Source organism: Dromaius novaehollandiae, chromosome 20 (assembly GCF_036370855.1).
Source record: "Dromaius novaehollandiae isolate bDroNov1 chromosome 20, bDroNov1.hap1, whole genome shotgun sequence".
NCBI classification, from domain to species: domain Eukaryota; kingdom Metazoa; phylum Chordata; class Aves; order Casuariiformes; family Dromaiidae; genus Dromaius; species Dromaius novaehollandiae.
Window position 1 is genome coordinate 5,270,955 of NC_088117.1, and position 22,901 is coordinate 5,293,855.

Genomic DNA, 22,901 nt, shown 5'->3' on the forward strand with positions numbered 1-22,901 from the left:
ATGTGATTTTGATTTGAACTCAGTGTTTTTAAATGAAGTTTGCTTTAAATTTGGGGGTACGAATAATTCAAAGGAAAGCTCAAAGAGCGCAGGCCTGCATGATTTAAAAATTCAAATACATTGTTCATACAGACTCTTTGGAACTGAAGTAACTGCATTTTTTGAGAAAGCTAGAATTAATAACACACATTGGATACACATGCAATCTGGGCCATCATCTAATGAAAATCCCGGTAACTCCTATTTGCTTTCCTAAAACTAAACCAGCTTATATGACAAAACAAAATGGCCCTTTGCATCTCCCACTCGTTTGTGAATCACAGACCCATTTTTCATCCAGTACTGTACATAAGGAAATCTCCCTTTGGAAACAAGTGCCGTCATTTTTATTGTAACAATAGAGGAATTTATCCCCATGTCATACTGGCAGCAAACCACTGATGCCAACATCGTAGCAGTTGTGATGTTTTCACATGCATAAATTAATAAAAAATCTATCCTTTAGCTGAAAATTACAGTTCTTTGCTAAGAAAACTGTAGTAACAGGATAAATAAATGCTAAATCTGCAAGCTTCAAATACCATCAGCTGCTCCAGATTCAGATGGAAAGTGGCTGTGCTGAGAATGGACATAGCAACTGGCAAGAGGGCTTTATTTTGTCCTGCAGGGGACATAATCTGCTTCCCAGTCCCACAGCCAAATGCTATTCTTCATTACACCAGTAGAACTGACAGATGAGATTTCCTCCTACTTCTGAGCCAGCTGAATCTGGGAGTAATACAGCATCAGTGTGTTACTTCAGGAGTTTTATCAGCTTCCAGTTGATAAAGCTTCTCTGTTGATCACCTGCCTACATGCCTTTGTCCTGGAGGAAAGCAGCCATGCTAGTTTTTCATCTTTTGCCCTCAGACCTTTAAGTAACCCAATAAAAACAGGCAAAAGCAGACAAAGCACAAGACTTAGTAAAACTGTATTTTCAAAGACATATTCCTTGCCCTCTTCAAAGTACCACTACTGAAAAACTATTTCCCTCTGACCAGATCAGACACAGAGGACAAGGGGAGGTTTGGAGTGGAAGGGGCAGTTTATGCACATCAGAGGAAAGGAGAAGTTGCTGTTGAGGAGGAGGAAGCAGACTATAAGGGATCAGAAGCAGGAAGGCTATTGAAAGACATAGGACACAACTTTCTCTCCTTTTATGTGTGCCTGCTTATAACCTATGCTACTGCTGAATCTCAAGAGTTACTTTTGCCGGGGGAGGAGGAAGGGCTTTGTTTGTTTTTCCTGCAACAGCAAGGTGTTATAAACTCATGGTTACTGCACATAAAAATACGATATGTGGACCTGTTTGGATAAAATAACTTTGAATGTTTTCCTTAAGTTTCAGAGGCCAACCTGAAATGACCCAATCTTGATTTTCTAGGTCGGTCAGCTAACCATTGACTTAATACTTCTGACAGGACAAATCCAGTACACTGGAAATACTAGATCCAGAATATTAATAGTTTTAAAACATTTCTAACTGGAATCTGGAAGAAAACTCAGAGTAAAATTTCTGGATGTCCCTTGAGTAAGCCTGTTCATGTGCAGTTTCCATCTGAGCTCTGTGGGCCCCTGAGGTTTGGATTGGTCATAGAAATTGGCTGATTGTCAAGGTGTTTGTTGAAAGCCAAATGGTGGCCTTTTTAATGATTCACTGCTCACCAGTATGGGCAATTTCATTTTTCTGTAATTCCAATCTAATTCCTAGCTTAAACGAGAAGAACACTGGAACAGCTTTTAGAACAGATTGGAGGTCTGTGCTGCGGGAGGCAATCTGAGTGGCGTCCATGTGGCAGTCAAGCTGCCTTATAATATTGGGCAATAAACAAGCAAGAACCTTCTTGATATTTAGCAACTGCACTGGAGTTTCGCATCCTTGGGTAAAATTAACCTTACGTCTGCAAGAATGAAAATAGGCTTAAAAATCTGACCTCTTGGTGACTTCCAACCCCGATGTCTGACGTTGGGGAGTTACAGATTTCATCTGTAAGGGATGTGTTAAAATGTTGCTTATGTCACGGTTGGGATTCTCTGGCATTTGTTGGGTTAAATATAAAGAACATTCTGCAGGGCAGCCAGCTAAAAACTGTAGATTAATTAGGATTCATTATTATAGCTGAAATCTGTTCTTTAGCTGGATCTTCAAACAACAGAATATGTCCTGTTTGTGCCTCCACAGGTTTCATATCAGTCAGTGAGTATTTCTGTGCACTTGTACTATCCCATTCAGGATGTGTGCACTCCAAAAATAGACGGTAATGTGGGTTTTACCAGTAGATCCTGTTCCTGCTCATTTTGCGGTTGCTGTTTTGCAAATGGGACAGTCTATAGCCTATTTCAACCCAGAAACCCACATCATTGACTCTTGGTGTGGAAGTGGCAGCAGTGCAGTCCCCAGTAAAAAGAAGGGAGGGAGCGGCAGCAGTGTAACATTTGGGACATTTTAACCACCTCCAACATTTCCTCCAGAATAAGGTTGCGCTCTGCTGCCCGATGGAAGAGGAGTTGTGGTGGCTCTTCATAGCCATCCTTAGCTTGAAAACATGGTCTGAAGGAAACCCCATGATGAGAGAGCACGATTTTGAGAATAGACCGATGTGCACACTGGAGATTTGCTCTGCTTACAGCTGTCTGTGGGCATGCACACAGGCACGTCCACTCCAACTGCAGCGTCAGCCCTGTGCCAGAGTTGAGTAGGCCTGCACCCCTAGTATAAATAGCAGCTTTGCCTGTCTGCACTTAGGATTATATTGATATAACAATAGGAGAGATGAGAACCACTGCTGTGTGCACAGCCTGTGGTGTCTGACTGTGCTCGCTCAGTTGGAAGGACAGAGCTGGATGGCATCTATTTGTATTTAACCCACTCATGTGGGGAGGCATATCCATCACACATCTGTGTGCTTATTGTCCCTTCTGTCTGTGACATCTTTGCACCTGTTTGTCACTAGTGGCTTTTACCCTCAAAGTACCTGTGTGACATGGGGAATACCATCCTTGTCTCGCAGGTTTCTCAGGCCTGGGGAAGTTAAGGGCTGACCAGAAAGTTGGTAATGGAGCTGTGCACTGGATGCAGTTGTTTTGAGCCCTTGTCTAGGGCCCGATCAGTGATCCTTAACCTGTGGCTTGCTAGCACCAGGTGACCATCAACACAACCTAACATTGCTTGGAGTCAAAGACAGCCACCATTGCTCCTGTGATGATACAGGTTGATAATGGACCTAACCATGATGCTGCCCACAATATATGTGTCCAGAATTGTTGCTCATGGAACAGGAATGGTTGGGAGTCATTCAGGAGGATGCCTTCCTAAATTTGCTTTGTGATATTTTCCCACATTACCTGGAAGTAAAAGGTTATGAGGAAAAGGAGTTGAATGATGCTTGTTGCAATAGTAAATGTGTTTTAGATGTGGCAATGAACTGAGACTTCCTGATATATCACTTTTCCCTTTCTGCTGACACATTCCTTGGTCCCCTTGAGTAAGAGAATGAAAACAGGAGAGGCAGTTTGAAGAACATGTTGTCCCTGTGATTGACAAAAGGTTGTATAAATCAGTCAAAGGGAAACCTCCAGGCATTCCCTCTTGTGGGAAAATACCACAGTGCTCTCTGCCCTTGTTCATTCTGTCTCTCGATGTTTGTGTACAAAATGTGTGGGTGGGAGACGAGCTGGATTAGAACCCTCTGAAAGGAACAGACATCGTTAGCTCTTTTAATTGAAAGCAGCTTTCTAGGGAGGAGTATGACATGGGCTTCCAGTAAGTAGACGCAAATACTCCCCAACTACTTTGGAGCAGATACTAAGCTCCTGTGGATCCCAAATACTGTGTGGGTCTAAGAACCTGGATAAGCCCCAGTGAGCAAAATTTTGAGTCCTGTGTGATTCAGTCACTCTTCAAAGCAAATGCTTTAGTGTTTGGTAACACCCTGAAATGAAAAGTACATCCCTCCGTCTTCCCTCCGCAGCTGTCAGGTGCTTTAGCTGCTGTTTTGCATCGTCGTAGCAAACAGGAGGATGTTAGGAAACAATTTATTTCTCATCAACATGAATTCCTACGAATTTGTATCCATGAGGACAGGTGATGCTCTGTCTTCCAGCCCGCTGAAATGCACTGAGTTGCTATGTCCTAATGCCAGTGTCTCCTGATGCTCCCTTCCTGTGCGTGCCGTCCTCTTCCCTCTGAATGCCACTGTTCTGTACTGTTCAATTGCAGGTTAAAAGTGATGGGATTGTAGTAATAAGTGCCTTCACACTGCTGTCATCTTCTAAGAGATGCCTTAAAGGCAGAAGTGTGAAAGATTATCCTAGGAAGTAATTCTCAGACTTTGCAGTTGTGTGACACTCAATAATTGGTTAGAGTTGAAAAGGATATGTATTTACCAGCTGTGTTAAGGAGGCTGTTGAGATGTTGGAGTCTGTAGGTGACTGAGACAGTTTATTGAGTTGTTACTAGAAAACCTTAAAGAACCTTTTTGTGCTAGATAAACTTACTAGATAACAGCTAGTGTAGAAGAGGCTATCGTAGCCAGTACTGATGTCGTGCCTAGTAGACTTTTCCCTCACTTCTCAGTCATACTCTTTTCATAAAATACCGTTTTACCCCAGTAACACTTTGAATCGCTTGCCTGAGTAGTAGATCAGCTTCAGCAGGCCTGGAAGCTTATCTAACCCTGTTCCAAGTAGACCAGTCTACTGAGTCTGCACAACTCAGCTGCACATGTCTGAAACACAGGCTCTTTATGCAATGTTAAGATTTTTACTAATAGTCTCAGGCAGAACCAGAAAGTGCTACAGTTCACACACGCACACAAATCAAACACGGCATTTAAAAGTTATCAGAGATTTCCAAACCACCTCAGCAGTGGTTTATTTTGGGTTTGATTCAAACTTTTGGTGAAAGTCTGGGTGAGTTCTTAATGCAGGTTTTTACTCACCCAGTAAGTGACACTTAAAATGCACCAGAAGTCAGTACTCTTGTTTCTTTCAACCACCTTTTTTTGACCAGTAGAGTGGGAGAAGATACAAGAATAAGAACAAAATCATATAAAACTAATCAGACTTTTGTTCATGTCGAAGTGCTCTATGACCATATAAATTGCAGATGTGGGTAAGATAAATTCCCTAACTGGAGAGGTATTAAAATAAAAACCATGCTCCCAACAAGAGACAGGCTGCTGAAAATGCAAGAAAATAGAATTGTGAAATGATACATGTCGAATTGCTGGACTGGATTTCAAATGCCAAAGATAGTTTATGTAAAGCCTTGCTCTGCTGTAAAATGTAACACTATCCACTAGCTAGCCTCAATGAAGCTTGGTCCCAGTTATTTTAAAAAATAAATAAACTAAAAATCTTCTTCCAGCCCATTAAAGCTGATTTATGTTTTACCCATAGATTCCTGTGTGCTGGACCTTGAGGGACTCAGATTATAGAAGTGATTACCTCACTTTTGGCCAATCGGGTTTCTCCTTCCCAGGCTCTCTTTACATTGCCTTGACTTTGCCTGCCGAGACCAAGGGGGGAGTTCTTTGTATAATTACAGAGTGGACATAGTATATTAAACCATTAAAAACATCTCTGCTAATTCTCTCATTTCACTTTAGGGTTTTCTTTTTGTTTTAATAATCAGGGAAATTGCTTATGGGAATGGCTTTACTGACAGCACATCACCATCAGATTGCTCAGTTTAGGCTCCGGTCTTGGAAAGAAATCTAATAATGTCCCCAAGAGTATATGGCTCCACTTAGCACCTAGCACCAGTGATCTCTGTAGTCAGTCCTAGACTCTCTCGTGTGCTGGTCACATGGCTGGCACAGCCATTTGAGATGTTTTGGCCTCTTGGATTACATTCATAGCTCCATTACCAATATACTGTGTGACCACAAGGAATTCCCTCTATCTCTGTGCCTCTAGATAGTAGTGAAAGTCACTGAAGTCACCAAAGTGTTGTGAATCTTAATAGGTGCTCTTCAGATGCTCTGAGAGCCTCAGGTGGAAGCATCCTTCTAATATAGTGGCAGCTTTTTGCATTATGGACGTTCTCTTGCACGTTCTTCTCTGGAGAATGAAAGTTATAGTCATATTTGCTTCTTTATAAAGCAGCTTCACGTAGCTGTGTGGTTTCAGTGTAAATCCTTCTATTTCTTGCAGTTTCTTTTTCACATCTTCCATACTGATGGCCCTGCAAGACTCTCTGGTACTTAAATTCAAGTATTCTCTTCTTTGGGCTTTTAATCCATGCCAACATTTTGGATTCATCTTCTTGTTCTTTGCTGAAAAGAAGTTTGCTTATAATCCTACTTCTGCCTGCCATGGAAAATGCTGGATGTAGGAAGGTGACTCCAATTACAGAAACTAGTTACTAAAAGAGATTATCCTTGCATTTGCTTAAATTTTGTTGTAGAGATGGGACTTTCCTGGCTACACTTACTTCCAAGTTTACATGGCCATCTGTGGCTTCCCTGGGGTTACAGTGACATGCAGGCTTAAATAGGACGTTGCTTGAGTAGTGTGGAGTGCATCCACAGGCTGTCTCCTGCTTTGAGTTGGTACATTCAGAAATGATTGTTGCTTTGACTTCAGTGGAAAAGTGGCAGTCTCTTTAGGTGGGAGCAAAGTTGGGCTGGACACTGTCAAAGCCCTCATCATAACAAATTAAGTACAAGAAGAAACTGTTGGTTACCATCTTGCTGCTGTGAGTCCTTTGATCCTTTTTATGTTTAAATTTTTATTGAGGTGAAAGACCCAAAAATCTTAACTTTGGAGTAATCTCATGGTGTTTAGAGACATCATTATTATGTATTATTTTATTCTAGCAATGTACCTGGACTTTTGTCCCACTTTAAACAGTCATAATCCTTTCACAGTATTGTTTACATCCATTCTGGCATTTCCTTTTTCTCTCTCAGGTGTGTCGAACTAAGGTGATTGACTTGAATGATGGCGTGTCTCAGTATGCCTGGTATCCCTGCACGGCCAACTTCCAGTATTCCCACATGACTCAGACCATTTTCTGGCTCAAGGTAAGAAGGGCACAAGTCCCAGGGTAATTCAGAAGTTTCCTGTTTGCCTGTCTGTTCAAAGGCTCTCCAATAAGTGAAATATCTTGGGACGGCCTTCCCAGTGCCAAGCTTCTGCTTTCTTTGAAGTATGTTTGGTGCAAAATAGCAAAACAAAGTCTATGAGCATGTAACCATCTAGGGAGTGACTGGTGAAGTCCCCTGCTGTGACAAGTCCATTGAGTTTCAGAGAGGTTATAGCCTCCAGCTACAGAGCTGTTTAACTCAAGTCTTATTTAGTTTGTGTATCTGGGTTTAGATTTCTTGTGTGCTGGATAAAGCACAGTCAGTAAAAGCTGCAATAAGTAGGACAGACTGGAAGAGAAGACTTCTCTGTGACCTGGGATGGGAATTGTTATTTTAAATGTTCTGCACTGACTGTTGCCTTTTTTTAAAGCCTACCCCTTTTATCCACCTCACCTTTTGTGGGACTTTTTTTTTTCCCCCCAGGCTTATTTTTCCCAGCCTATGGTAGCTGCAGCAGTCCTTGTTCACTTGGTCACTGATGGCACCTACTACCTGGATCAGAAGCAGGAAACCATCAGTGTGCAGCTGTTTGACACCAAGGAGCAAAGTCATGATCTTGGTAAGAGTGTATTTTATTCAACTCCCTTTTCACTGTTTGCTTAATCTGTTGCTAGCCCCATTCAAAATCTGTGGCCAGTACTCCTGCTCAGTTTTTCCAGAATCAGACAGAAAAAGTGCTTGCTTAATGCATCAGTACCTGAGTTCGACTGAGAGTCTGTTGAAAATGATGCATCATTTGATGCATCTAATCCTGCTTATAGGAAGGTTTCTGCTGTTGTTTGATGGCCTGGATACTGGGTCTTCTAAAGCTTCATCATAATGCCTGTGCAGGGGCTCCAGGTAAGACTGCTAAGCCAGCTATATGAAGAAGACCATTTGCTGCTGCTGTTGTCCAATGAAGCAGATCATAATCAAGGCACTTGGATGCCTCACACGGAGATGGATGGTTTTCTTTCTCTCTCTCTTTCTCCTCTCTTTCCAGGGTAACAAGGTCTTCATGAAAAATTTTGGTTTATCTAGGCCAACATTTTTCATGTGAAGTATTTCAGGTTTGATGAAGTTCTAACACCAGGGGCCTTGCAGGCTGGGTGGGAGATGCATGGCCTCAAGCAGAGGTGTGACAGAGTCTATGGGCCTACCAGTTGTGCTGAAGTCCCAAGATAGATCACTGAAAGTGATTTTTAAGGAAAAATAACCTCCTTCCCAAACTTTCTGTTTTATCAGAACTTTACAGTTTTGTCAAGCTCAGACTCATATCAACTTCCTACTAGTGATGGAAAAGATAAGGGACACATGCAAGTGAAAGGTGTTTGATGACTATCCTGTGCAATATATAACATTGGGGTGCGGAGGAAAAGAAAGAATGTGAGGCATCCGTTGTCAAAGGAACAAACAGAAAATCATAGCAAGCTGTGCAGGTTGAACTAGGATAGTTCCTGGTTTGCACAGAACCCCTGCACTGGTCTTATCCTCCTCCTTTAGCAAAACAGTGACACATAACTGTTTCCCTCTGAGAAATAAATGACAGAGACACAACTATGCTAACAACTACTTAATGCGACACTTTGAAAAGAGACAGACAGACAGATTGTGAGAGAAAAGGGGCAAGAAAGAGGAGCAAAGAGTAAACTGAGGGTGAAGTTTTGAAATCCTGGAAGAAGTTGCCTCGTGTTTGGCATGCCTCAAACTGACGCCTGCAAATCTTCACAGTTGAGATGCTGCCTTCATCATGGAAAAGCCCCTCTGACTTTCTCAGGGAAGTCTGTCTTAGAGCAGAGGAGGAGAGGTGTAGATCGGTCTACCCCGCAGTTCTCACTCGGGCAGAGCTCCCAGTAGCTGTTTTTGTCTGAGCTCTGGGTTTAGCATTAGGTCCTTTTCCTGTAGCAAGCTAGAAACTGTGGCTGGGATGCAAAGTTTAGCATGCAGGGGATGCAGGATTGACTGAATTGTCAGACAGCCTTAAGCGGAAGTCAGCAGCAAACCAAAAGTACGTCCTAAAATGATGTAAGAGTAATTTAGCTTGTGCTGGATTCCACGTGGCTATAATGCATATCTGTCACTGGTACCTGTATTAGCGAGTTTAAAGCTAGATCAGGCTGCAGTGTGCTAAACTGCACTCCCATGCACAAGTGCAGCATACCCAGGACTGCAGTTTGCTGCACTGGCCAGAACAAGCTTTTGCTGTGCGGATGCCCCAGAAATAGTGAGAAGTTTCTTTTGAGTCTCCCTACGACATGGATGGGTTAGGATGGCAAACACCTCAGAGCTGTGGGTTAAGAGCAATTGTAGATACTGGCATTCAGCTACTGAGTACATTGTAAGAGGTGTTAAGGAACTGATGAATAGATGGATACAGAGCTAGATGAACAGCGGCAACCATGAAGATAGTTCGAACTCATGCTCCCCTGCTAATATGCTCCTGTTCTACCTCAAGTGTTTTTTTTTTTCTGATGAAGGCAGGTTGGTTAAATGCTACCCCATTCAGTCTCCATTTAACTTGGCGGGGCAGAAAGCACCAGCAACTGCAGTGCTGCTCAGAGGCTCTGTCTTGCTGTGGACACCACCTTAGTGCTAGGAATGAAACTGAAATGAATAAACAGCCTCATACCATAAGGTCTTTTTTGGCTTTCCATCAGAGAAGGCAGAAACTTCCAAGGAATTTGGGAACCCGGGATTTCAAGTATTAACTGCACCTGTTTGTAAGTGAGAAACGTGCACTGTTCCACAAGGAGCTGATATCAAAAGACCTGTGGGAGGCAAGTAGACAGAGAGGTTATTTCAAGGTCAGGTAAAGACCAAAACAAAAAGAGGTTTGCTTTTTTATTTTATTTTTTATTACAGGAAGATTTTTTTTTTTAAACAGAGGATGGGAAATAGATGTTTAAAGAGAATGGTCAGAAGTCTGTCCTAATTCACAGGAAATCACTTTCTAAGGAGAAAAATGAAAACTTTTTTATTCCTCTCCTTTTGAATCAAAAAAAACTTGAAGTGGGGGGAAAAAAAAACCCTGAGCCAGTTAAACATGCAAATAGAATTTATTTTATTTTCAAATTTGTAAGTGAAGTGGGAGAGCCAAAGGGCCTGGGCCAAAGTCGTTGCTGGGGGAACTCCAGTGACGTGAACAGAACTGGAGCCGAGCTGATCCTCGGAGTGATGCCACAGGGAGCCGCAGAGGCAGGACTTTGCAGTCAGTCGCAAGCTTGTGAATCTGAGTTAATGAATTTTGAGGCCAACTGACAGTTGTCTGTCCTTTGAGTTAGCCCTGGGATGGATTTGGCCCATTTGAATTCAAGTTGCCTCCACATGAAGGTGGGAATTTCTTCCTGCCTCAGTGCCTTCTCTTCTGAAGAAAAAGGGATAAGAAGTCTCCCCAGCACATCTCTGGCACTACTGGGCATCCTCACCTCCTCAGATACTTTGAATTATTTTCCTCTCAAAGGAGGTCACCTGCAAAATCCTCACCGTATCCATCACCCTCATTTCTCTCTCTGCAAGACCATCTTTGCCCTTTCCAGGAAAGAACCAAGGCCGAAAACGATCAAACGAAAGTAAAACTGGGCACATTTGGCATCGAGCTGATGTAAAAAGTTTTACGTTGAGTGCTAATGACATGCACAGCTACAAACAAGCCACTGGTAAACTGCCCACTGTACACAAAGCCACCCATTTTGCCGGTGCCATTTGATGCACAGTATAAAGGCTTTAACTGTCCTCTCAGACTGGTTTTACAATAGTGCAACTCCACTTCCTCCATGATGGTTGCTCCTGATTTAACAGAGCACAATAGAAATGTAGCTATGGTCTAAAGAAATTGCTCTGAGAGCCTACCGCATTTGCAGAGAGAATGGCAGCCTTTCTTTAGCTGTCTGGAGGGATATACTTCTCTGCTAAGCTCTACAGAGCGATTTGGGAAGCCCCTCCAGGCAGCTTACCATAACTTTTCAGTTCTATAGGGCCGTTCCTATGGGTGAAATGCTTCTGAAGTGCCAACGGCTTCGGGAAGCAATTGTGTTAAGTCTGACCCTTCCTCTGATCTTGTCTCTCTTCTGGCAGGTGTCCACGTCCTCAGCTGCAGGAACAATCCCCTGATTATCCCCGTGATCCATGACCTCAGTCACCCTTTTTATCACACCCAGGCTGTCCTCATTAGCTTCAGCTCCCAGTTTGTGGCCATCTCCGGGGTGGCCCTGCGTTCCTTCCACAACTTCGACCCCATCACCATCAGCAGCTGCCAGCGAGGACAGACCTACAGCCCGGCGGAGCAGAGGTGAGCCTGTCAGCCTGCTTCCTTCTCGCCTCGCCACCCACCGCCCCCAGCCCCAGCAGGCCTGAGCGAGAGGTTAAAAGGAGACAGGAGGGGCAAGGCAGCTGAACCCTGCTGACCCTTTTGTGTTGTTGGAAAAAACCCGGCAGTGTTCTCATTGATCAGGATGGATGGGACATTTAACCCACATAGGATACTGTTAGTGAATTATTTCCTCTTCCTTTCTCCTCCCTCCTTTATCCCAAGCTTGGAATTGGGGCCAGTTAACTCTACATGCATTCCCCGGTAAGGCATCATTTTAGCCGCTCACACGTCGTCCTCGATCTAAACTGCTTTGTGCCGTTGAACAGCTACAGGGACCTCCCACAGAAACAGTCGCAGAGAGACAAAGTGATTCTTGTGCCCCAGCGGGGCCGGATTCTGCAAGGTGCTCAGCCCATTGCGGCGGGTGCTCAGCAGCGAGCATTCGTGTCAATTTTATGGCTGGGCAAAGGCTCTCAGTACCTCCAAGGATCCGGCTCACGTTCTGAAAAGCTCTGTGGGACCCCCCAGGATGAAAGGTTTATGGCTACCGTTTTATTCTTGTTGTTATTACAGACACATCAATAGATCACCACCAAGCCCTCTCAGTCTCTGCTTTACAGCATCCCACAGAGATTGTGACCTTTCACGGCCTCTGGTGCAGCAGCTTCATGGATCCTTTCAGCAAGGCATTGAAAAGAAGTGGGGAGAATTTAGCAAAACACCTAAAAGAATCACTTTTCTCTGAGAATTCAAAGTTGTGAACAATCATCAAACCATAGCAGCAGCAAAAGTAAAACAAGTTGCTTTTTCTAGCAAACCTCTGCTCAGCCTCCTAAGCAGACTGTCAGGTTTTTGATAATGTTCTGGCTTGTTTTTTAGGACCTGCTTTTATTCCAAGAAGGGGGGAGGGTAGGAAGGGGGAGAGGGGGAGAAAAAAAGAGTATATCTATAGCTAAATCAATCCAGTCAGTGTGTTCTGACCTAGATTCAAGGAGTCTGATCATTCTGTGCAATAGGTTGTATAAATTCAGAGGCCCAAAGACAGCAAGATCAAGTTTCAGATGAGAAGTGTAGTTGTGGAAGTTTGGCCAAATCCCAATGCAGAGACAGAAAAAGAGCAAGAAAGACCCACTGGAAGGAGACAGTAAGAAGCAACAGAGAGCTTGAGAAGGCTCAGACACAGGACCACATTCCTCTATCTCAAGTTTTCGGTAGGAACTGAACCATTTGTTCACTTACGAAATTAGAAGTGCTCTGTTTAGAAAGTTATTTCCTTCATAAAAAATGCTTTCCCCTTAGGCAAAGCTTCAGTGAGCCTCTGCAGCACAGTGAACTAACCTTTAGAAATCTCTTGGAGAAGAATCACCCATCATTTGCCTCTTTCCTCTTTTTGATTTTTTCTGTTTTGCTTTGTTCTCCTAATGCACTGACCCATCTCAGCCCCTTGGTCTCAAAAACTTCAGTCAGAGTTCCCTCCTTCAAAGCAGTAACATTTTAGGACTTGCAGGTTACAATGTTGGATTGAACATAAAGCTTCCAACGTCAGTCAAGGAACTAGAAACTCTCTGAAATAAAGCACTGATCCAAAGCCAATTGAAATCAGTGGGATTTTTTCCATTGACTGCAGTGCTGTAGTGGAAAATTTCCAATCTGCCTTGTGATGGGATCATTTTGGGTGACCATATATGCTCTCCTCTCCATATATAAGAAACCCCAAGCAGTTCAAGTATCCAAGATGCAGAGAAAGATGTGCATTAAGACAAATATCAAAGTAGCCAGGAACAGGCGAACACCAAATCCCTTTGCTGTCACCTGCCATCTTTTTTGCTTCATTAGTTTACCCAGTCCAGAGTGAACACAGAAAGAGGGTTTTTTTGGAATTCATTCTTAAGCAGGGCAGCAGCTGGATGTGGCTTTTCTGCTGCAAGGGCTGCCCAGCACTCTCAGCTTGTGTTGGGGCTGGACTGTCCCCAGTCATTGGAAGCTGCCTCCTTCCCCTCTGCCTCCCACGCTTGCGCTCTCCCCGTCAGACCCCCTCTGAGCACTAGTCTCCTCAGTGACCATCCTTCCCTGCTCCCCTTTCCCTGCTGGTTGCATCTGCATGATATGATCATGTATTTAATCAATTTTTGAAAGAACTTTCCTTCCTACGTATAAGCATCAACTTCACTGCTTTCATTTTCCTTAGGTAAACATGGATATTTTTGCCTTCTTTTTGGCTTCTCTCTACAAGAGATATTATTTCCCTCTCTTCAAGGAGAATTATTTTGGTTGGAGAGGATTTATAGCCACATACAGGCACTTCTAGGCTAGGGTGCAGATTTTAAATACGTGAGAGAAAAGAAATATATCATCCCTTAAATGTTAACACAGCTTTTATTTTGAGGGTGAGTGGATCTCTCCCATGGGTTAGTGACAACTTAATAACTGAAAACAAAACATGTACTCACTCTTCTTTCTTAAAATGTGTGTTAGAGTTAAGATTTAGAAGAGAAAATGGAGTTTAAATGCAAAAGTCCCATTGAACTTTATAGGGACTTGTCCTCAGTCATCTTTAGTTCTTTTGAAAATCCATTCCATCGTTCTGAAGACATTTATAGAGGGTTTAAAAAAATATTCTGTACTTTCCAGTTGTATTTTTCCAGTTGTTTTTTTTTTTTTCTGCTGCAGCTGACCGCAGGCTTCTTTTTATTTTTTTCCACAAAAGTTTACCTCACTGTCGGAGATGTGCTGTAAAAATGACCTGCTTTATTTTCACATTACATCCTTAGAACAGATGTAATGGCCCAGTTAGTTCTCCTCTTGCACTAGTTTCACACCTATGTAGCTCAAGTTATTACAGTTTTACTATTTCCAATTCAGCCTTGTGGACAGGAGAGTGAAACGGAGTGTGCAGAACACTTGGTGACTTAAGCGCCGTGAAAACATAGCTCACTGGGGCCCCCTTTGACAGTGGTTCCTCAGAAATTAGGGTTCTGTCCTTTTCACCATGTAGGAAACATCATCTTGGGGGTCTCCCATCCCTGCCAAGGTAGTTGTTGCTACCAACACTACTTTCCTCAGTGACATTCTCCTGCCTTATGCACAAGACCTGCCACCTCCTGCATTCCTCCTGTTGTCATTTCTTCCTCTCCTGGCAACTGCACTCGAGGCGTTAAAACCTAGGTAGACATCCCACTTCAGCTGCCAGATTTCTGTGTTTCATGGCAGTTTCCAGCTTTATAATTCTCCATTAACTCCCTGTTTGCAATGAAAATGAGCCTCACCTCTCTTGGTGTGGAGTCTTGCTACCTGCAGCTCTCTGACATATATATCCCACCTTTTCTTGTTATGCAGCTGGCGTGGTTCTTTGTGCTTTCTAGTTAGTATAGTGAAAATATTTTGCTTTTCCTGGTTGTATTAAATCTTGGTTTGTTGATGTGAACACACTGTTACAGCTGCAAAATGGCTTCTGCAGGGCAGATTTTGTTTTTACTTTTCTATGTAGCAATGTAAGTGTGTACATCTGTGTGTTTCACAGCTGTTGTAGACCAGCACTGTAGGCAAGAAAACTCAGCATGGCCAATGTGTCTCGGTTTCCTGAGCTCAGCTCCCAGGTTCTGAGTAGGAGACCTATGCCATGTCCAAGCACGGTGTGAAAGCCATGCAGCCTCAGCTCCTTCTACAGAAATGCACCACCTGGCACACCTGAGCTAGCCTAAACGCCACCTCAACAGCACGCCTGGCCTCTGCAGAGTGCCTTCCTCCGAGATTGCTCCTTTTGGTGGCCCAGCACAAGCCTCAGAGAAAAGTAGCTCACTCCATCCTCTTTTCATTGTCTTAGCTCTCTCCTAATGTCAGCTTTTTGAAAAGAAATGATGAAGATAAATCTTTAGCAGTGTAACAAATGCAACCACCCTTTATAATTCCTGGGTTTTTTTCCTTTTTGTAAAGAAAAAAAGAAATCTTCTCATCTCTTTATTCGTTATTTAATACAGCTTTTTCTTAACTGATTCAGCCACCGTTCCCCTGCCCGTTTCCCCTGCCCTGCATTCTGTCATTAAGCACAATCTCTGTCAGCTTGCTTCTGGTGAAATTAATGAATTTCTCACAGAACTGTTAATCATAGAAGCTTTGGTCTGTGACATGTGTTATAATTCAATGGGTTTTTAACCTTCGTCCCATTTTGGTAATTGGCAAACGGCATCATTTGGCTTTTATTAAACTGGAACGCGATGTGTTTTCTTTGTTTGCCTCGACACATTCTCGCAGGGAGACCCACCAGGCTGTTAGCGTTGAGGCGCACAGGCGGTGCTTAGCCCCTGGAAGGGTGTAAGAGGGCTTTGAAAGCTTTATCAGTTCAATCTGGACCCCACTGGGCAGGATACCTTACACGACAGGGTGCAGGGGGTGGCAAAACTCTCCCAGGGCTGAGGGCAGGGCAGTGCCCCATCGAAGGCCGTTACCCTTCCAGTGATGGGGCTGGGGCAGGGACATGTGCTAGCCCAACCTTTCCTTCCCCTTGGCTTACCTGGGGCTGTATCAGGTGTTTTCAGTAAATCTTTAGTGCCCATCTGCCTTCCTGCCCTGCCAGTTTGAATTAGGGTTTGACTGCAGTTGCTAGCAGAGACAGGTCTAGCATCACTGAAGTGAAATCACCGAAAGGGAGCACATGTGAGAGCTACTCTTTTGATCATTCCCATGGACAAGATTTGAAGGCAAACATGCACAAAGAAAGGACTCCATCTGTCTTCCTGTGGCCCAGTTGGTGCAGGTTCACCTACCCTCATTGAGTCCCAAGGATTCAGGTACAAGTTCTTTGAGTTTTTGTGCCAGTACAAAGAAAGCAATGCATTTTAGCTGAGAACCAAAGGCGATAAATTCATTGATAACTTTGCAGTTCATGCCGCTCTTAATTTCTGAAGTTACAGCAAGGAGTGTAACTGTAAGCCTTTGCTTTTCAAAATGGTGCATATACATTTGGATTAAGGAGAGAGAACCTGCTCTTGCCTTTTGAAAAATCTCTACAGACAGAACAGAAGCCAATTCCACCATAAGGATAAATTTATTAGAAATAGTGACAGAATATTACAGGTATGTGAGTTATATGCATGGTGGCATAGAATTAAAATTAAACATACTTCAGATCCACAGTGCAAGCTGGCCTGGACTGTGGAAAAGGAAGTTTTTCCTATGTAAAACAGATAACAATTGGGCTTGTCTCATATACAAATGTATACTTTATGCTTTTACGCTCACCTATATGTATACACGTGGCAGAGCTATTGCTAAGAAAACAAATAATTAGGGCACTGTGTTAAGACGAGTTCTTGGAAAAGTGCTTGACCCCAGGGTTAGGGAAAAAACGCTTGGCTGCTGTAAGCTTTTCGAAGGAGGAAGTACTGGTTTGTTTTTATGTCAGGAAGGAAGAGTTCCACTTAATTGTCATAATTTTCTATAAACATGTTAAAATACAAATGTTTCTGGGATTGTGTCTCCAAGACCCCAATTTAGCAAAGCCCTTAGCTATGTGCTTACATCCCCCTGTAGTCAAATCTGTCAATGGGACTTAACCATGCTTTTGAAGTTAAGCACACATTTAAGTGCCTTACTGAATTGGGGCCAATATTGGCACAGAGAAGTAAAGATTTAGAGGCTAATGACTGAGCTCATTTAGATTAGGGATGGGCAAAATGGATTTAAATAAAGTAAGAACTGGCTCAGAACTTTAGCCTACATGTGAAATTAACTCAGCTCAGGGCTTTTTAAATCATCAGAATGGTCTGCCTTAATCTATATTTTTAACATGTTGCAGGCATTGGAACATGTGCAAGAAATTCACTGCTTCTCGCGCTCAGCTTGGTGTGCTTTAGGAAATCATACTTTTCTAGTGCAAGGAATTAGAATAGGAACAGGTGGATCCTGAGGCGGATCTAGTAAAACAAACAATATCAGTCAATATCCCAGGCACCAGTACTTGATCACTATATATATTAGTAAGTCATTAGAGTGGTCCCTGGATCCCTCACATAGGCTTGGTCGAGACCAGCTAGTACTCTTGCAAGCAATTTCCAGGTGCAGTTTGGGAGTTAGGATAGACTAGGCATGACTTGAAATAGGCAGTTTTGATGATGTCACCCAATTTTGAGTGATAAGAAGAAAGCTCAAGCTGTTCCATGCCAGGGAGCAACATGAGTTAGAGTAGAAATGAATTCATTCTCAGATATTTTATATTGTTTCTTCCCTGAGGAATGAATAGTTTCTGAAACATGTGATGATTAACCACTGTTAAATGGCAGTACCCATGCAAGAGCTTCTGTAATCCACAGTTTTGTAATATAGATATGATGGGTTCTTTGTCTAAATTTCCTATTTGGAGATATTCATTTCTCCTTCTTAATTCTGCATTTGCAGAACTCAATTCAGGATCATGACTTCAAAATTCACTGGGATTTACGGCTGACAGTAGCTGATACCAAATTGGAACCAGTAGCTAGAGAACCAGAAATATTTAAATTGGAAACATTTGGTGGCAGTGGTTGTTTTTTTACAAAAAGTGAATGGTTGTATTGTTTGTCACTGAAGTCATTCATATAGAGTTACAGACAGAGAGAGCTGCCCAGATGATCTGCTAACCGAGGCATAATCTGGACCCTGGAGGGGGTGGCTAAAAATGTTCCCTGGCCATTTAATAAGACCACAAGGGGACTTGTAAACAGAAAGAAGAACATCACAATAAGTGTTTCTTAATGCCTTTGTCTGTGGTGTTTCAGTTCTGTAGGACTTTTAAGCTCAGGCTCTCTCATCTGGTGTCCTGATCTGAACTCAAGAAGCTGGATCCTTTTTCTCCTTTACATTGATAGAAACGAAGGGCACCACCACTTACTGCAGTGAAGTTGCTCCAGATTTCCATTCGTGAAAATTACAAAGATTTTCTTAGGTTCATCCTTCCCTCTGAAGCCATTCAAGGCTGGATTCAGTGCTACATTGATGTGTTGCACATTGGTTCGCGTAAGATATTAAATGAAATAGGTCTGCTATTAGCTTATTTTTCTAACTTTTGTACAAAAAACATTTAAGATTTTGCACGAGCTTTGCAGTGGGCAGTCAAGGTTCACCATATGTACTTCTGAGAATGGCTTGGCAATGGTGTTAACGTTTTTTCCTCAGTTAGTCAACTTGTCACTGAAGCCATGGCACAGAAGGAACTCAAATTGAAGATTCACCATCTCAAAAATGGAGGGGAACAAAATAACAGTTAGCCTTCATGTGTAGGTATATCTGGGGTATGTAGTGAGGGTTTGGTGAGGTATCATATTCATCATTCATGCTCTCCTGACGTCAAAGTTCAGACATTCTTGCTAATGTTAACTGGTGATTTACTCAACTAGCTGTGTCATGAAATCACTAGTAAGGTGCTGCTCTGCTTGAAGAGTCAGAGTATGTGAGGCACCCAAGTGGCAGCACAAAATAAGGGCTGTGGTTCACACTCCTGGGTGATCCATGTTGGACGTTTACAAGACTATTGCACGTAGCCATTCTCCTCATCTCATTTCTGTGCAAGAGAAGGCCAGCTGGGCATTGGGATGGACTGTCTACTTGATCTTCAACTATCTCATCCACAGTCTTACTGACTGATCAAAACTGAAATCAGTGGTAATTTAAATTTGCATGTCAGGCTGTGAGCTGCAGTGACTGGAAAACAGACATGATCACTGGTATGAGGCCAGCAGTCTCCCATAGTAGAGCATGGTGACTTTTTCCTGTTGTGGCAGCTAATCCAACAGAGAACATGAGTCCTAGCATAACAGGGAAGGAAGGAGACTCAGGAAGCCATCCAGTCCATCCCTCCACACCAAAGGCAAGATCACTCTGCATAGGTCATCCCTGGCAAAGGATTATCTGTTCTGCAGGAGTGATGAGCATCAGTTTTCAGTTGTGCTGCTGATGGACAAGGTGCTGTTTGTTGCGTATGAGGGTATGACCAGTTGACCAACGTAGAGGTGGAATTCTGCCTTCTCAATCCCATCAGCAGCAATATTTTATGCAAGATAAAGAAATTAGATCTGTCTTTTTGAATGTGGAAGTTGTTTATGGCCCATCACATTCCAGGAAGGGGCTGCCAATAAAAAAGCAACCTTAAATTCCAAGCAGTGGGCACTTCCCATACAGCACTAGTTTGGGACAGAGAAATGAGTTGTGGAGATACATAATGTTGTAGTTTGCTCTGATTTGTAGCTCAGCAGAGACGTGCAGATGTGTTTCTCCATCAGTAACATGGGGATAACAATACTGGCACAGGTGTCTCACAGGCGTGTCGTGAAAATTAATTAGTTAATGTCTGCACAGTGCTTTGAACACAACAAAACACCATGTACATGCTAAGTCCTGTGCTTAGTAAGGTGGATGGGTTTTCGATAGCTGTTAACCCTTATTTTAGGAGATGCGAATATCTTGTTTGTAACCCATTTTGAAATATGTGTATTGTTTCATTGCTTTCCCTTCTTTCTGCAAATTTCAGTGTTCAGGTTCTTCCCTATCCACATAGATGGTGAAGTAAGGCAAGGTTTTCCCTTTAAATTCAGAATTAATTTAACCATATTTAACTTCAGTTTAGCTTTCAGCAGAGGTACATCACTTTGTAGGAAACTTTGTCCCTAATCAAGCAAAACCTCTTTGCACATGCTTTAAGCCTCTCAGCATTTTCATTCCCCTTTAGCTGAGGGGACTGTCCCCATACTTACATTTGAAGATGTGCTATAATATTTTGTTTGACTCAGGCCATCAGAGAGAGTGAAAGATTTTGTATCATCCAGACATCTCTGTGTATATAAAAATAAAATAGCACAACTTGTAAAATGAGGGGTTTAAATGTTAGAATAATTCACTGTAGGGAGAGCAGCTAGTTTCCATATGGGGAAGCATTTTATGGATGGCAGGACAGCAGCTGGAGAGATGTAAAAAGAAAGCACACTGCTGAGCTGGGTCTACTTCATAAGAGCTTATCAACACAGCTACACAACTGTTGTTTGGTGATCCTCATGAAATGGAATAAAAAGAATGGGTTGGTTTCAGTCCAGTTTCTTGAAGATAAGAGTGCACATCATGGAAACCCCTCCTCACGCATACACACATGCACACTTATCATTAGTAATATCAAGCATTCCTGAATTCATCAGAGATTTAAAATTGGATGGGCCATAAAGACTGGTCTTGGAGGGAGAGGACTCTCATGGAATGAGCTGTATGCATGTTCATACAGGAGTCAGAAGGCCACAGTGCTGTTGCTCATGTTGTTTCTCCTCTGTGAATATTGCAGAACAGAAAGTAATTCTGCAGAATTGTCAGGCTTTTCTCTTTTGCCATAAGATATGCAATTTGCTTTCATTGTCATCACCATCACCACTGTCTCCATTCTTCAGGAGACTTACCTAAAGGGTGTGCTCTCTGGTAAGGAGCACTTTGCCAAATGGGAGTCACAGTGCAGTCCATGCAATCCATTTACCTGCTGTCTGATGAGTGGTGAGTTCATCAGTCAGACAAGCACACTTTTGTGGAATGAACTGAGTGGAATGAATGAAAACGCTGTTTCTTGTTTCCCGCCTAGCTGTGTCCACTACTCTTGTGAAGCCACTGACTGCCAAAAGCTGGAGATTGAGAATGCATTGCTGAACTGCACCAGTGGCGGCTGGTACAACGGCGCCCAGTGCAATGTGAGCTGCCAGACGGGCTACATTTTGCAAGTCCAGCGAGATGACGATCTCAGCAAGAGCCAGGTTTGTTCTGCTGCTTCTGTATGACCCACAAAACAGAGATGAGCAAACAGGTGTGGAGAAGTTAGACAACCCACCCTAAAATCCAAAATCTGAGCTTAGCCTTGTGACAAGACGACATCCAAATATTTCTTCTCATCAGAATAGAAGTCATCTCACTTTTTAGGAAGAGGTACTAACAATGAGCAAATCTCAAGTGTTTTCAAAATTTAGAAGTTTTCAATGCAAAAGGTTTAAATGTGTATTTAGGCCTTCTCTGACCTCACTTGCCCTATTCAACCAAACAGGGTTTTTTGGGGGTAGGGTGAGAGTGTTGTTTGTTTGTTTGGGGGCAACCAGTTTCTGGGCAAAATTTCTCCTATTTATTCCTTGGGTTGGGACTAACAATGCCTTAACTCCTTTGCAGTATTTCAGTCCATCTGCTTCCAACCATATTGTGACATTGCAGAAATGTGTGACATCAAGAGGGAAAAAAAGAATCTAAACCTTTTCAGATTCAAACAAAGCACCAAAATCCCACCCTAGTGGGTCAGGGAGTGCTAACTGGCGTTCCCTAAACCATGCAATAACAGTGCAGTCACAGAAATGTAGCATGCCCTGATGCAGAGAGGGGGGTATTGCGGAGAACTGCACATTTCTTTAAGTGTTCAGAAAATGCTGCTACTTTGTCCCTGGGGCCAAGGGTGTGCGTAGCATGGCCCAGTGTTGGTGCACCGCTGGGACTGGTGCATGCAAGATATGTGGGCCCGCTGTAGGTAGCCAAGTGGACCAGCTCTAGTTTGTGTTCACTTCTCAAATGCTGCTGGCTCCTGTAAGTGTGATGCGACTGCAGTAACCTACATGTGCACCTTTGTGTATGTTGTAGGGGCAGCACGCACATCTGGGGACAGGGTGGGGGCTGGAGGCAGGCAGCCGCTCTCCGCAGCCTGTCTGTATTTGTGAAATACTGTGTTCTTCATAAGCTCACAGAGGGGGGAGACAGAGTGGAGGGGAATGAGTCAGCCCTTTCAACTCAATTACAAAACAAATACAGGACCCCGCGAGCTGGGCCTCTTCCATCCTAATTGGCATCAGCACCAGAACCCTAGCTCCAGCTGAGCATTTTTACAGAACAGAAAACAAGTTCTCAAACAAGCCTGAATGACTGAACCAGGAAATAGTTGGAAAAGATCTGTACATTGAACGCACAGGAATCCAAAACCAAATAAAACAGCCTAAGCATGTTCCACCAGTGCTGTGTTGTTTAAATGCAAAAAGTACCTTTTGGGGAGGCTCAGCCAACTGTTACGGTATGGTTTTGTTCTGAGAACCTTGGTTTCAGAGCCTTGATCAGATTCGTATGACGAGAGCTGAGGATTTTAACACCCCTAGCTAACATGATTCACTGCCTATTACAACACGCTTCCTTTCACCCTGATCTACTCTTGCACTTTATCATCTTTTTCCACCAATAAAGAAGTCTGAAGCTTATGGCTTTGTTTTGCTCTGTGCTGTTCAAATCAGCAAAGGAGTGAAGCATGTACTTAACAGTATCCCTGTTCAGTGGAGCATTTTAAACATATGCTTTAAAGTTCATGCATGTGCTTAGGAGATCTGTTGAATAGGAATGGACAGTTTCTTTCACTATTGTTGTTTTATTTCTCTGTGTCAGGTGCTTCAAGCTAGAACTTGTGTAACTTGCATGCAAGAAATGGATTATCTGAGAAACTCTGGAATCCATGGTTTGGATTC

At 43.0% G+C, this 22,901-nt stretch overlaps 1 protein-coding gene across 1 annotated transcript in view; it reads left to right on the top strand.

Annotated features, from left to right (window-relative positions):
* Positions 1-22,901, top strand: part of PAPPA (pappalysin 1) — a 188,462-nt gene that overhangs the window by 120,048 nt on the left and 45,513 nt on the right. Inside the window, exons 11-14 of the mRNA XM_026113872.2 lie at positions 6,954-7,067; positions 7,554-7,689; positions 11,184-11,397; positions 21,005-21,173. Coding sequence (XP_025969657.2) covers positions 6,954-7,067; positions 7,554-7,689; positions 11,184-11,397; positions 21,005-21,173 — 633 coding nt within the window. The remainder of the gene's footprint in view (positions 1-6,953; positions 7,068-7,553; positions 7,690-11,183; positions 11,398-21,004; positions 21,174-22,901) is intronic.